This window comes from Seriola lalandi, unplaced genomic scaffold (genome assembly GCF_002814215.2).
Source record: "Seriola lalandi dorsalis isolate HSWRI2012SDOR001 ecotype SW California unplaced genomic scaffold, Sedor1 jcf7180002054164, whole genome shotgun sequence".
NCBI classification, from domain to species: Eukaryota; Metazoa; Chordata; class Actinopteri; order Carangiformes; family Carangidae; genus Seriola; species Seriola lalandi.
In genome coordinates, this window is record NW_019524717.1 from 4,087 (window position 1) to 18,636 (window position 14,550).

At 39.6% G+C, this 14,550-nt stretch overlaps 3 protein-coding genes and 1 long non-coding RNA gene across 4 annotated transcripts; 3 read left to right on the forward strand and 1 right to left on the reverse strand.

Annotated features, from left to right (window-relative positions):
• Positions 1 to 6: 6 nt before the first annotated feature.
• Positions 7 to 1,406, forward strand: LOC111653153 (uncharacterized). Its single transcript, XR_002760644.2, has 3 exons — positions 7 to 247; positions 578 to 674; positions 1,178 to 1,406. It is a non-coding gene; the product is annotated as an uncharacterized LOC111653153 (long non-coding RNA).
• Positions 1,407 to 3,070: 1,664 nt separating this feature from the next.
• Positions 3,071 to 6,868, forward strand: LOC111653156 (uncharacterized). Its single transcript, XM_023403633.2, has one exon. It carries the CDS (start codon positions 4,901 to 4,903, stop codon positions 6,179 to 6,181), a length of 1,281 nt encoding a protein of 426 aa, XP_023259401.1. The 5' UTR covers positions 3,071 to 4,900; the 3' UTR covers positions 6,182 to 6,868.
• Positions 6,869 to 7,515: 647 nt separating this feature from the next.
• On the forward strand, positions 7,516 to 10,363 carry LOC147819263 (uncharacterized). Its single transcript, XM_087173291.1, has one exon. It carries the CDS (start codon positions 7,772 to 7,774, stop codon positions 9,047 to 9,049), a length of 1,278 nt encoding a protein of 425 aa, XP_087029417.1. The 5' UTR covers positions 7,516 to 7,771; the 3' UTR covers positions 9,050 to 10,363.
• A 1,320-nt stretch (positions 10,364 to 11,683) lies between these two features.
• Positions 11,684 to 14,544, reverse strand: LOC111653157 (uncharacterized). Its single transcript, XM_087173292.1, has 4 exons — positions 14,518 to 14,544; positions 13,829 to 13,922; positions 13,551 to 13,681; positions 11,684 to 12,754 (listed from the first exon to the last, which is right to left on the reverse strand). The coding sequence occupies exons 2-4, from the start codon at positions 13,849 to 13,851 to the stop codon at positions 11,937 to 11,939; spliced, it is 972 nt and encodes a 323-aa protein (XP_087029418.1). The 5' UTR covers positions 13,852 to 13,922; positions 14,518 to 14,544; the 3' UTR covers positions 11,684 to 11,936.
• Between the last annotated feature and the right edge of the window lie 6 nt (positions 14,545 to 14,550).

Below are 14,550 nucleotides of genomic sequence, written 5' to 3' on the forward strand. Positions count from 1 at the left end.
ACAAGTGGTAGTTGCAGGTGAAGAAGAGGAAGAAGACGCACAGTAATGGCAGAGAAAGTTCAACCAATTCCACCTAAGGCCTGGACTTCATCAGCAGCTTCACTCGAAGAAGACAGACGCAGAAAAGGCTGCAACGAAAATAAAATTGGACAATGCAAGAATCAGCACTGACGTAGCTTGATGGAGACAACTGAGGAACAGACAAGATAAAAAGTGACTCGATTGTGGCTGTATTTATGTTACACAGGTAATTATGTTGTTTGTTTTGGTTTGGGAAGTGGGGGGGGGGGTGTAAATACCTGCTTCATAAGTTGTTTTGGCTATTTAATCATAAACCTACGTTTTATGTATTAGCCAAAGCTAACATTAGATAACGCAATGGGTGTAAGCAACATCAGCTGTGCTAGTAGACAATGTAGCTATGTTTACACATAACGTTGCCTTGTATGTAATCTGTGCAGCCTATTTGTTTGGTAATATCTTTAGTGTAGTTGTGATGAGCAGATGTCATTTCATAGTCTTTATCTTTATGTCTGTAACGACTGCGAATGGGACTTTGTGTTTTGTGTTTTTTTAGTTGTGATAAAGACTCAACTTCCATACCATTTTAAAATGGGGATTGATGAGACCACCACCCCCGCTCCACCTCCACCATTTCAGTTTCTCTCCCAACTGTGAGTGCAACTTTATGTGACGGGGAAGTAGCTTAGCTCTTCAAACCGCTAAGAATCAGGTCGTTGTCGACGCGTTTACAAATGTACAAAGCTTTTAAGACGGTGTTAGGTTGGTGTAATTGTTTAGACCACTATCAATGTAAATGCACCCTCCTTTCTTGTGTAGCTCTTTTGTTATACATTCATGAATTCCTCACAATATTGGTTCATGTAGTCCTACTTTAGCCTACAAGTTGAGACCATTTCTCATATTAGAAAAATATTATTGAATTAATGATTCGTGTACCTGTCTGTCAGCCACACATAACTGCACTAACCAACCCTCTCAAATAAGTATTTTATACCCATTAAACCAACTTCCTCTCAGCAAAATAACCTTAGAGCTGTATTTCTATGTAGCAATAGTCCTGTGTGATATACATCCTATAAAGAGATTTATATCTAGTTATCTAAATGTCATTATTGTTGAGTTGATGGCTAATTGTGATTATTCTTTCTATAAGGCAGTCGCTGTCATAGCAGAAGAAGATAACCACAGCGCCCACATGATGCCACATATAGAGCCTGACCCGTCAGCCAACACTCACCTCTGCCTATAATCCATAGTAAATATATTGTGTATGGCAATGATACATGTGTATATATTTTGCATTGTTAAAAGTATTTCAGTAATGTTATATATATATATATATTTATGTCCATAAAAATACAATAAACAAGTTTCATACCACATTGGATTAGTATTTTTTGTGTAGCATACAAAGTTATACTAAATGAATTTGGTTCACTGTTTATGCTGTAAGTTTAAGGAAAAAGGCATTCAAAAAAGTCAGAACAGATTGTTCATATAAAGAAGAATGCAAAATAATAAAATACAAATTTGAATATTTACACAAGTTATGTATAAAAATATTACTTGGTATTCTCCTGGGAAAAGGGACAGCAAAATACTTGATACAGTACCAGTCAAAAGTTTGGACACACTGTCCTGAACTTTTGACTGGTACTGTATATGATTCCCTTTGTGGCAGCATGAAAACACAGGGGTTGTGATGTTGTGTTTTCCCTTACACATGTGTGGACATTTCTGGCTAATGCATCAGGTAGAAAGACCTGTAACCGGAGGGCCTGGTTCAGGAGCATCTGCTGATGTCATTTGTAACATACCAAACACCAATCTTGGATCACAGAGCTCAGACAGAGCTGAAGCAGGTGATGCAATGTTTTTTCATAGACATGCAGCTTCAAAGCAGCAGGTTCAAAAGAAACGTTAGTTGTACTAGTAGTATAGCTAACTTAGTATTAATAGTGTAGCTAAGTCTGTTGATGTTTTAGCTTTGCCTGATATATAACCTTAGTTATTGCCATATTACCAAACATACTAGCTTGACAGCAGTGAGTAACAGTCTTGTTGGTTGTTTACATTCATTATGGTAATCTTATACACTCACTGGCCACTTTATTAGGTACACCTATCTAGTACCGGCTTGGACCCCCTTTTGACTTCTTTATTCTTCGTGGCATAGATTCAGTTGGTCCATATTGACATGATAGCATCACATAGTTGCTGATGATTTGTCAGCTCCCTATCCATGATGCACATCTCCCGTTCCCGTTACATCCCAAAGGTGCTCTATTGGATTGAGATCTAGTGGCTGTCAAGGCCATTTGAGTACAGTGAACTCACTGTCATAATCAACAAACCAGTTTGAGATGATTTGAGCTTTGTGACATGGTGTGTTATCCTGCTGGAAGAAGCCATCAGAAGATGGGTACACCGTGGTCATAAAAGGACGAACATGGTCAGCAACAATACTCAGGTAGGCTGTGGCGTTTGAACGACGCTCATTTGTTACTAAGTGTGCCAAGAAAATATCCCCCACATCATTACACCACCACCACCAGCCTGAACCGTTGATACAAGGCAGGATGGATCCATGCTTTCATGCCAAATTCTGACCCTACCATCTGAATGTCGTAGCAGAAATCCAGACTCATCAGACCAGGCAACGTTTTTCCAATCTTCTATTGTACAATGTTGGTGAGCCCGTGTGAATTGTAGCCTCAGTTTCCTGTTCTTACCTGACAGGAGTGGCCCCCGGTGTGGTCTTCTGCTGCTGTCGCCCATCTGCTTCAAGGTTCGACGTGTTGTGCTTTCAGAGATGCTCTTCTGCTTACCTCGGTTGTAAGAAGGTTGTTATTTGAGTTACTGAGTTGCTTTTCTATCAGCTCAAACCAGTCTGGCCATTATCCTCTGATCTCTGGCATCAACAAGGCATTTTCACCCTTACAACTGCCGCTCACTGGATATTTTCTCTTTTTCGGACCGTTCTCTGTAAACCCTAAAGATGGCTGTGTGTGAAAATCAGTAGATCAGCAGTTTCTGAAATACTCAGACTAGCCTGACTGGCACCAACAACCATGCCACATTCAAAGTCACTTAAATCACCTTTCTTCCCTATTCTGAAGCTCGGTTTGAACTTCAGCAGATTGTGTTGACCATGTCTACAAGCTAAATGCATTGAGTTGCTTCCATGTGATTGGCCTATTAGATATTTGCGTAAACGAGCAGTTGAACAGGCGTACCTAATAACGTGGCTGGTGAGTGTATGTTTTTCTTACTTGTGAATGTCACTCCGTATTGGGATATCACAACGGAGTGGCCTTGGAGGGATGCCTGAAGGGACAGTGTGGGTTTTTTTTTGGTAGGATACTTTCAAAATCTAGCTAACTCAGGCTTACATCTCCCAGATTACCTACTCCAGCTTTTAAATTAAATAAAAGTATGTTTTGAGCATCTGAAGGCAACCATTAACCCATGATCATAGGGGATGTGATGTCATTGACAAGCGACCAAATGACACAGAGCTTTGCCATATTAAACTTATGTATTTCTCTAGGTTTGAGAATTGCTGGAAACATTTGGGATAATGTAAGGTCACAACTAAAAAATATATAACAAATATATAACATAGGTGTAGTCATTTTGAGACACGTTAAAGTGGAAAAGTTACATATTATAACTCTAAAGGGTCAGTTCACCCGAATCATTGACCAGATGACTACAACTACAATTACCACCCATGTCTTGCTGTAAACAAATGGTTCACTGTTACAATGGCATTGGTGCTGCCTAATCAGTTTGAGCCATAGTTGCCACCTTTTTATGTGAAAAAAGGTGGCAACTGGTTTACATTATTCACAGCACTTTGAGGAGAAAACAAGTACTAGAATCATTTTATTTCCAAATATGGGATGATCTCGTATTATACGGGATGGGTGGCAACCCTATTCACCTGTTTGAAGAGCCACAAAATCAAGTCGCTACCTTCCTCGGGCAGGAGGTGGTTCATATTCTTCTTCTTTGGCAGTTTCGGATGGCTCTGCCTGATGCACGGATTACGATACAGCGCCACTACTTTGCCGTAGTGACATGCAGCCGCACTTGCAGTTACAAACATCAAATCCACGGAGAACCGAGAAAACAAGTACTAGAATTTGGCGGGAGGCTGAGGTGGCACAAAATTTGATGCAGGCAGCCGCCTCGCAATTCTCTTTGGAGGAAAAACCCTGACCAAGCCTACCCACTGCCAGGCAGCCTGAAGGAAGGAATTGGCAGAGATGTGGAGAGAAGTGCTGTGAATAAAGATGCTTGGCAGTCTGCAATAGACTTGACGATATTAATGACTTGGAAAACTTAAAATACCCTTCTTGCTTTTGCGATCTGTGGAATCTTCTGGACTAAAGGAATATAAATAATTGAGGAATGGACAGTCTGACTTCACAACCCCATCAATGTAGGGACTCACCACCACTTTGCCGTCTTGCTGGTTTATGATGCTGGTGACTCTGAATTAATAAAACTTTGGTGTGTGAGTTACTGAAAAATTAACTGAACAGTTAAATTGTGGTTGTTGTGGGTCTGATTTTTCTCTGCTCTTACAGCACAGCTCCTGAGTTTTGGTGAGGTTGAGCTTGAGAGAGTTTTTCCAAAATGTCCAGACCAGGTTGTTTACAGCCTGATTGTTTTCAGACAGAGCACTGGTGCCACGTCATCTGCAGACTGAAAAAGTGTAATTCACTGCTGCAGGAAATGCTGTTGGTGTCCACAGAGAAGAGAATGGAGGGTTCAGTAAAGACACCAGTGATATCAGTGACAATATGAAGACACCGTTTTTCATAATGTGTGTGTTTCATTGTTCTCTGCAGATGTTCAGCATCTGTTGATGATTAAAGAAGAGGTTCCCCTTGAGTTGAGCTCCCGTCTGGATCAGGAGGACCCAGTGAGCCCACACATTAAAGAGGAACAGGAGGAACTCTGGACCAGTCAGGAGGGAGAGCAGCTTCCAGGGCTGGAGGAGACTGATGATACCAACGTCCCACTCACTCCTGTCCATGTGAAGAGTGAGGATGACGAGGAGAAACCTCAGTCTTCACAGCCTCATCCAAGCCGAACTGAAGAGAGCAGAGAGTCAGAGCCTCCGTCCAGTAGCTCAGTTGAACAGATGGAAACAGAGGCTGATGGAGAGGACTGTGGAGGATCTGAACCAGACAGGAACTTAGATCCACATGGTCATCTTCAACGAGATACAGATGAACTGGTCTCAGAGTCCTCCGAGACTGATGACAGTGACGTTGATTGGAAGGAAACCAGAGCACCTGAGTCATGTTTGAAAATTAATAAGGTCCATGTTAGTGATACAGGATTTAAAACTAGTGAAAAGCCTTTCAGCTGCTCTGAGTGTGGGAAAAGATTTACCACGAAGTGGGTTATGCGGACACACATGAGAGTCCATACAGGAGAGAAACCGTTTGGTTGTAATGATTGTGGAAAAAGATTTCACAGACATGACTATCTTAAGATGCACATCAGATTCCATACAGGAGAGAGACCATGTGGTTGTGATGTTTGTGGGAAAACATTTAAGCGGCAGTCTGAACTTAATGTCCACAAGAAAGTCCATACAGAAGAGAAACCGTTTGATTGTGATGTTTGTGGGAAAAAATTTAAGCAGCAGTCGGCAGTTAAACTCCACATGAAAATCCATACAGAAGAGAAACCGTTTGTTTGTGATGTTTGTGGGAAAAAATTTAAGGTAAAAGGGAACCTTGCAACGCACAGGAGAAACCATATAGAGGAGAAACCGTTTGGTTGTGATGTTTGTGGGAAAACATTTAACCGGCAGAGTTATCTTAAGGTGCACATGAAAGTCCATTTAGGAGGGAAACGGTTTGGTTGTGACGTTTGTGGGAAAAAATTCAACCGGCGGGATTATGTTAAGGTCCACATGAGAGTCCATACAGGAGAGAAACCCTATGCTTGTGATGTTTGTGGAAAAACATTTAAGCGGCAGACAGACCTTAAGGTGCACATAAGAGTCCATACAGGAGAGAAACCGTTTAGTTGCTGTTTGTGTGGCAAGCAATTCATAAGTTATACAAACAGGCAAAATCACTTTAAGAGATGTAAACGCAAACATGTTACTGAGGGCAGCAGTAGTAACTGAAGCTGCAGAGTTGCTGGTTGAACTGAACTAGAAGAGCATAGTTTTTGTGTGTTACTCAAGTGAACTGTAACATTTTTATTAATTCTTGCACACTTGTATTTTCTTTTTGTTTAAGTGAGTTTTGTCCTCTCTCACATTTGTATTCTTGAATATTTGAAAATGTATACTAAATTACTATTTGGGCTGCACAATATACCACAAAAAGAAAAAATCCCATTGCCATTATTTTGGCAGATACTGTCATTTCAATTGAATTTAATTTTTCATGAAAAAAATGTAAAATGATGTGATTTTTACGGAAGAGAATACAGGCCATGTGAATTTTTTTTCCCGCAGAATTCTGAGTTTAAAGTCAGAATGAAAAAAAAAAAAAGTTCAAATGTGGCTGTAATATTGTTACATAGATTTTTGTTGAGTCTTGTACCAAAGAAACATTTTCCTTTACTACTTCCTTGTTAGCATCACAACACTTGTGGTGCTAACAAGGCACAAAAATGTTGTGACACATTTTATCTTGATCAAAAAAATTGTAGCACCTTCGTTTTTGATATTGCACTTGGACATAATGGGATTTTGAAAAAATTCCGATTAATTGTGCAGCTTTAATTAGTATTCCCATTTAAGGTAAGGAAGTTTTGTGACAGCTTGAGTAAATGTAATTGTTTGAAATAAATTCACATTTAATTTACAAGGAATTTGGATTTTTTTTTTCTGTCTGAAGAACAGTGTATATTTTTTTGACATTGGCCATTTAGTGTATTTTCTAGTTTAAAATGTTTTTCATCTCTTTTGCTTTCGAACATTGTAATGTTAAGAGTTTGATTCTAATCGGAATTCATTCTGCACCATAATGACAGGATGATAAAGGTGCTTTGGCAGGAGTGGTGCAGGGTTCATACTGTCAGAAAAGCCATTCAGATTTGCTTCATTACTAATATGAAGCAGCTGCTTTATAATGTAGTTTGTTTGAAACTGACGCCAATACTCTCATTAAACTCAAGTTTTGGTATCCACTAACTCTTGAGAGAAAGATGTGGCTCATTAGCTGCTAAATGCTGCAGTATGTGCACCGGCTGCTCTTTAACAGTGTCCTAGTGGTTGATGCTGAGCAGAGGGTCTATGGTGTTTTTTTTCGTTTTGTTTTTTTTTAGCTGTGTAAATTGTTATTATTCCATTCAGATTTTAATGTTTAACTTGGGGTAGACCGTCTCTGGCACTTTTGGTTACTGGCTAAACAAGTTGTAACAGTTCAATATTGTATTATTTTGAGACACTAGGTCACACATGTTGCAGTGTCTTTTTAAATCTAGGGGAGAGTCTGAACAAGATATGTTGGTACATTTAGCTGATACATGTGTTTTAAATACAGCACTACACTCAAATATTTTTACGTTGTTGTACTACTAATCTCAATTAAGTAAAGGGTCTGAATACTTCTTCCTCCCCTGCTGCTTGTTTTTAGAATGAATGCTGCAAATCTGCAAAAGAATCATCACTGATGTCACTGACATTCAGTAAAGACTATATGAAGTCACAGTTGTCCATTATGCGTGTGTTTCATTGTTCCCTGCAGATGTTCAGCATCTGTTGATGATCGAAGAAGAGGTTCCCCCTGAGTTGAGCCCTAGTCTGGATCAGGAGGAACCAAAGAGCCCAAACATTAAAGAGGAACAGGAAGAACTCTGGACCAGTCAGGAGGGAGAACAGCTTCCAGGGCTGGAGGAGACTGATGATACCAAGGTCCCACTCACTCCTGTCCATGTGAAGAGTGAGGATGACGAGGAGAAACTTCAGTCTTCACAGCCTCATCCAAGCCGAACTGAAAGGAGCAGAGAGGCAGAGCCTCCATCCAGCAGCTCAGCTCAGCAGATGGAAACAGAGGCTGATGGAGACGACTGTGGAGGATCTGAACCAGACAGGAACTTAGATCCACATGGTCATCTTCAACCAGACACAGATGAACAGGTCACACAGTCCTCCGAGACTGAAGACAGTGAAAATGATTGGAAGGAAACCAGAACACCTGAGTCAGGTTTGAAAAGTAAAGAAGTCCATGTAAGTGATACAGGATGTAACTCTGATGTGAAGCCTTTCAGCTGCCCTGAGTGTGGGAAAAAAATTAGAAGAATGCGGGTTCTGCAGAAACACATAAAAATACATACAGCAGAGAAACCATTTGGTTGTGATGTGTGTGGGGAACATTTTAAGCGAAAGATTCATCGTAAGAGGCACATGAAAGTCCATATAGGGGAGAGACCATTTGGTTGTGATATTTGTGGGAGGAGATTCAAGTCGAGGGGATACCTTTTTTGCCACATGAAAGTCCATACTGGAGAGAAACCATTTAGTTGTGATGTTTGTGGGAAAGAATTTAGGGCAAAGTGGTGCCTTATTGGCCACATGAGAGTCCATTCAGTAGAGAAACCGTTTAGTTGTGATGTTTGTGGAAGAGGATTTAAGTCGAAGGGGAACCTTATGGGCCACATGAGAGTCCATTCAGGAGAGAGACCATTTAGTTGTGATGTGTGTAGGAGAACATTTAAGCAAAATATGACTCATAAGAGGCACATGAAAATCCACACAGGAGAAAAACCCTTTGCTTGTGATGTGTGTGGAGAAAAATTCAAGCGAACGATTCATCGTAAGAGGCACATGAAAATCCACACAGGAGAAAATCCATTTGCTTGTGATGTGTGTGGAGAAAAATTCAAGCGAAAGAGTCATCATAAGAGGCACATGGTGATCCATACACGAGAGAAAGTGTTTAGTTGCAGTTTTTGCAGCAGACTATTCACGTATTGGTCAAACTTCAAGAAGCATGAGGAGACATGTAAACTCAAGCGTGTTACTGAAGGCAGCAGCAACTGAAGCTTCATGTTGCTGGTTGAACTGAACTGGAAGATCTCATCACTGTAATCGAAGTGCTGACTTCCTGTTGAAGTTTCTATAAGAGTCGCACAAGTTGACTGTGATATTTGATGCCATTGTAACACATTTTTATTTTCTTTTATTTTGTAACTGGGTTTCATCATTGCTCACGTTTGAAACTGTATCTAAATTTTGTTTTCATGTGACAGTTTGAGTTCATGTGTTTTGTTTGGGAAATGAATTCAGAGTTAATTTAATTCAGTAACTGATGAAACAAGTTGTAACTGTTCTATTGTTGTTGTTTTCAGACATTGACTTAATGAAGAGGAGAATCCAAAGAAAATATTTTATACATTTAGCTGATACTTTTTTACTTATTTTTAAGTTGGATTTTAAATGCAGTGTTAGTACTTAAATCACATTACTTTTAATAAAGTAGAGAATACCTCTTCCTCCACTTTTGATTGTTTCCAAATGAACCTCCAATTGCAAATCTGCAAGAATCATCAATGATTTCACTGACATTCAGTAAAGACATCAGTGATTGAAGTCACAGAGGAACTTTAAGTTGCACATTAGAAAACATACGGGAGAGAAACCATATGGTTGCGCTGCTTGCGGGAAAAGATATAACGGACAGCAGCAGCTGAAGGACGACAGTCCATACAGGAGAGAAAGCATTTCGCTGCAGTGTTTGCGTTACGAGGCACATGATGATCCATACAGGGGAGACATCGATCAGTTACTGTTTGTATAACTTAAAAATTGCTTGCCACACAAACTCAAGTGTGTTACTGAGGGCAGCAGCAGGAACTGAAGTTTTCATAGTTGCTGGTTGAACTGAGGCGAAGAGCTCATCACAGCATAATTCAAATGCTGCATTTAAGTTGCATTTACTGTTGAAGTTTGCATGAAAGAGTGTTGACAATTAACTGTAATATTTGATGTCGCTCTTTCACATTTGTATTTTCTTTTATTGTTGAACTGGTTTTTAATCATCTCTCACATCTGTACTTTTGAATATTTGAAACTGTATACTAAATTCCTTTTTCATTGTGACAGTCTGAGTTCATGTATTTTTGTTAGAGAAATAAATAGTTTTATTCTGAATTAGAATGAAGTTATTGGGTGAAGGCTGTTGCAGTTCTCTCTCAATCCAGAGGAGAGTCCAAAGGAAATATTTTATACATTTAGCTGATGATACTTTTTTACTTCTATTTAAGTAGGATTGTAAATGAAGTATTAGTATTTGTAATAAAACATTTTTACATTGTTATATTAGTTCTTTGAATAAAGTAAACCTCCAACTGAAAATCTGCAAGAATCATCACTGATCTCATTGACATTCAGTAAAGACAGCAGTGATTTCAGACAGGTTCATGTTGTGGTGCATAAATACAGGAGAGAAACCATTTGGTTGTGATGTTTGCTGGAAAAACTTTAAGCTAAATGGGTTCTGAACATTTTAATATTAACTCTCATTTCGTCAAGATTTAATTCTGCACCGTAGATCTGTTTATAGGGTAAAAGATGAGGCCTTAACGCTACCAAACCAACAGTCCAAGTTAATTCAATCTTTGTTTGGCAATAATTTCAATATTTCTGTTGCAAAAGAAGACACACCTATCAATGTAAACGGACAGTGAAGCGTAGCTCTAAAGCAAACACGGGGTCAAACTTCTCATTTTAAAGTCCACATGTCAAATATTCCATCAAACCCAAAAGCGGTTCTATTTAAAGGCAACAAATATAGTTTCCTTACCCCTACGTGGTCATTTCGAGTCTATCCACATGATTTTCCAGGGAAGTTGACTGAGATTTCCATGTAGTGCATGTTTAGTGGTACTACTGATTAAAAACACAGTGCCATCGTTTTCTACATCTCGCCAGGTTTCGAACGGGATGTCACACTCCTACGAGACTTGGTTTCTCACAATACTACACCCGTGTATAAGTACTAGAGACTTTCAGCACAGATTAGGATTTTACACATGACGCACAACAGATTCAACCTTTATTGTATCTTGAACTTTGTATCTAGTAGGTTTTATGTTTATTTTTCACTTTTACAATGTCTACGAAGTAAAATCAACATAAGATAGCAGTTTTGGCACACTTTGGGTACCTTGACTATCCAAGTGTCCAAATGGAGAGACAGTCTGGCCCCATTCCTACTAGAAGCTTTGTTGAATTTCTACCTACATTGTTAGAGTTGTAGTCATGAAGTTGCTGAATGAAACCAGTGGCATCCCAGTGCATGGGACCATTGTTCTCATGGTGTAATCCATTGTTTGATATAAAATAAATTCTAGGTGAGGAAAAAAAATATAATTTTTCCTTTGGTTTATCACAGTTTACTCAGCTATAGTAAGAGTCACAATGTTACTGACACATGGAATAACTTCTCTGAGGTCTTACCTATCCATACTGACCCAGCTCTTGCAAATGGACCTGATGGTTGTGGAGCTATTCTTGATCTATTTTGGATACGACTGTCTCGGTGAGGAATACTACCAACATCTAGATTTTAGGCTTAGGGCTTAACAGGTTCAAATCTTTGACAAAAGAGACCAATATATTTTAAGGAGAAAATTCACTCAATGGCCAAAGTCAAAACAACATACACCAGACAAATGCATATTAAATTCTGAATTTATTTCACAACCAAAAATATATTCACCTGAGGTGTAACAGAACTTTGTTACGTTAAATGCGAATAGTAGTTTAGTAAAAATATATTCAAAAATACAACTCAGATAAACAATAGAAGTAAATACAGATAATAAAGAATTACTAAGGATATTACAGTTAACCGTGATCGATGCTCGCCATTGTAATTATGCTGAAATGAGGCTCTTTCAGTTCAACCTGCAACTCTGCTGCTTCACTAAGTGCTGCTGCCCTTAATAACAAACTTGTGTTTACATATCTGCATATGTCTTATCCTGTTTGAAGAAGCTGTAAATGGATGGCTACAAAAGCTGCAACTGAACAGTTTCTCTTCCGTATGGACTCTTGTGTGCCCTTTAAGGTTTTCCCGACGATTAAATCTCTTACCACAAACACCGCAACCAAATGGTTTCTCTCCAGTATGCACGTACATGTGCCTCTTAACTCCCCCCCGCCACTTAAATCTTTTCCCACAAACATCACAGCTAAATGGTCTCTCTCCTGTATGGACTCTTGTGTGCATATTTAACGACGTCCGTCGCTTAAATCTCTTCCCACAAACACTGCAATCAAATGATTTCCCAGCTGTATGGACTTCCTTCCAATCAATGTCACTGTCTTCAGTCTCGGAGGAATCTAAGACCTGTTCATCTGTGTCTGGTTGAATATGACCATGTGGATCTAAGTTCCTGTCTGGTTTATATCTTCCACAGTCGTCTCCATCAGCCTCTGTTTCCATCTGCTGAGCTGAGCTGCTGGACGGAGGCTCTGCCTCTCTGCTCCTTTCAGTTTGACTTGGATGAGGCTGTGAAGACTGAGGATCATCATCATCATCCTCTCTCTTCACATGGACAGGAGTGAGTGGGACCATGGTATCATCAGTCTCCTCCAACCTTTGAAGCTGCTCTCCCTCCTGACTGGTCCAGAGTTCCTCCTGTTCCTCTTTAATGTTCGGGCTCTCTGGTTCCTCCTGATCCACACGAGGGCTCAACTCAGGGGGAACCTCTTCTTTAATCACGAACAGATGCTGAACATCTGCAGGGAACAATGAAACACAGGCATAATGGACAACTGTGACTTCATATAGTCTTTACTCAATGTCAGTGACATCAGTGATGATTCTTTTGCAGATTTGCAGCATTCATTCTGAAAACAAGCAGCAGGGGAGGAAGAAGTATTCAGATCCTTTACTTCATTAATGTAATAGTACAACAACCTAAAAATATTTGATTAGAACAAGTTCTGCAATTAAAATCCTTCTGTGTAACATTTCATTTTCAGTAAATGTTAGACAGCTCAGTTCCCAGCCACTGGAGACGTTGTGTTCTGTGTCGGAAAATCACTGATTCTTAAAGTGAAACTGTTTCATGGGTTTTTCCACTGTTTTCATTCCCTGGTCCGTTTGTTTCGGGGAGGATGACTCCTCTGTGGATAATTGGCCTATCCGTAATAACCTGCTGATATTTAGATTTTCTCTTTAATCTGTCCGTCGTACAGCGTCAGTGAAACACTGACTGTAAATGTGAAACTGTTTCATTGATTGTTTTTTACAGTTCTAAAGATCAGGTCTGTTTGATTTCCAGAACGACGGACACTGAAAGAATCAAAACTGGGAGAAGATGGCAGTGATGGAGACAACAACTCCCATGAGGCCACACTATTTCATGACGTCATCCAACGCCATCTTTTGTCATTATTTGGATTGAGAGACACCTGGAGGCAGAAGTTACATACTGTGCGTTTAAAGGACAGAGATGATCTTTCCTGTGTGAATAATAAAACATTGTCCCCAGTTCCCCATACATTTATTTTAATTCACTTTTTAAATGACCTTTTTTTGAAGGTACTTTGGTCTGTAGGTTCTCCTGGAATCGGATCCTGAGGTCCACGTGGTTCTGAGTTTCACTGATCTGAGGTCCGCTTTGCTTCCTCTGCTCTAACTCACCTCTGGAAGACAAAGACCTGGAATCAAATGTATAAATGTATTGAATCGAGAATCGTTTTTGAATCGAGAATCAATTTTGAATCGAATCTTGTGATTTTCTGAATCGTGCACCCCCAGTAAACATGTGGACAAAATAATAATGACAACAAAAGTTAAGTAGGAACCTTGATGGAGTTCTGTTATTCATATCCAGATTCTTGTCGTACTCATCTTCGTTATCCTCTTCATCATGGCGGAGTCTCCTGCTGCGCTTCACACCTGAACAAAAAGCAGAAATCAAGTATTTCCACTATATATTGCTGCAAATGTGCGTGACTGTGAGTATTTTATTTTGAAACTATTGAACAGAAGTGATATTGTTTATTCCAGCTCACTAAAGCAAGTTTTACAGAAAAAATGAGAAAAATTAATGTTTCACAATCATTTTTGATCATCATTATTAGTAGCAGTATCAACAGTATCAATACTATTGTTATTATCTACAATAGTAGAACGTGCTGGTTCTGTCCTACATGTTCTGTCAAAGCTTGACTAGTTGTTAAATCCTGAATTAGAAGCATCTCTGCAAAACTCCATCTTGAAAATTTGCTATTCAATTTCCTTTATGTTAAAGCTAAAGTCTGTATGTGCTGAAGACATGATACAACACCTGAACATAAAACACCTGTGTCTAACCACACATCTGGCATGCAACATAACCAGAGAGCAGCAACACGTGGGGAAAACAACCATGAATCTGCGGTGATCAACAGCCCGCCACAGCTTCGCGCTGCAGAGGACGATTCACTCAGAAACAGAGGAAACTTTGTGGTTCTTGGATTTAAAATTTTACGCCTAAAACGGAATGACCAACCGGCTTTGTTGAGTATGACCCGAGGCTGCAGGA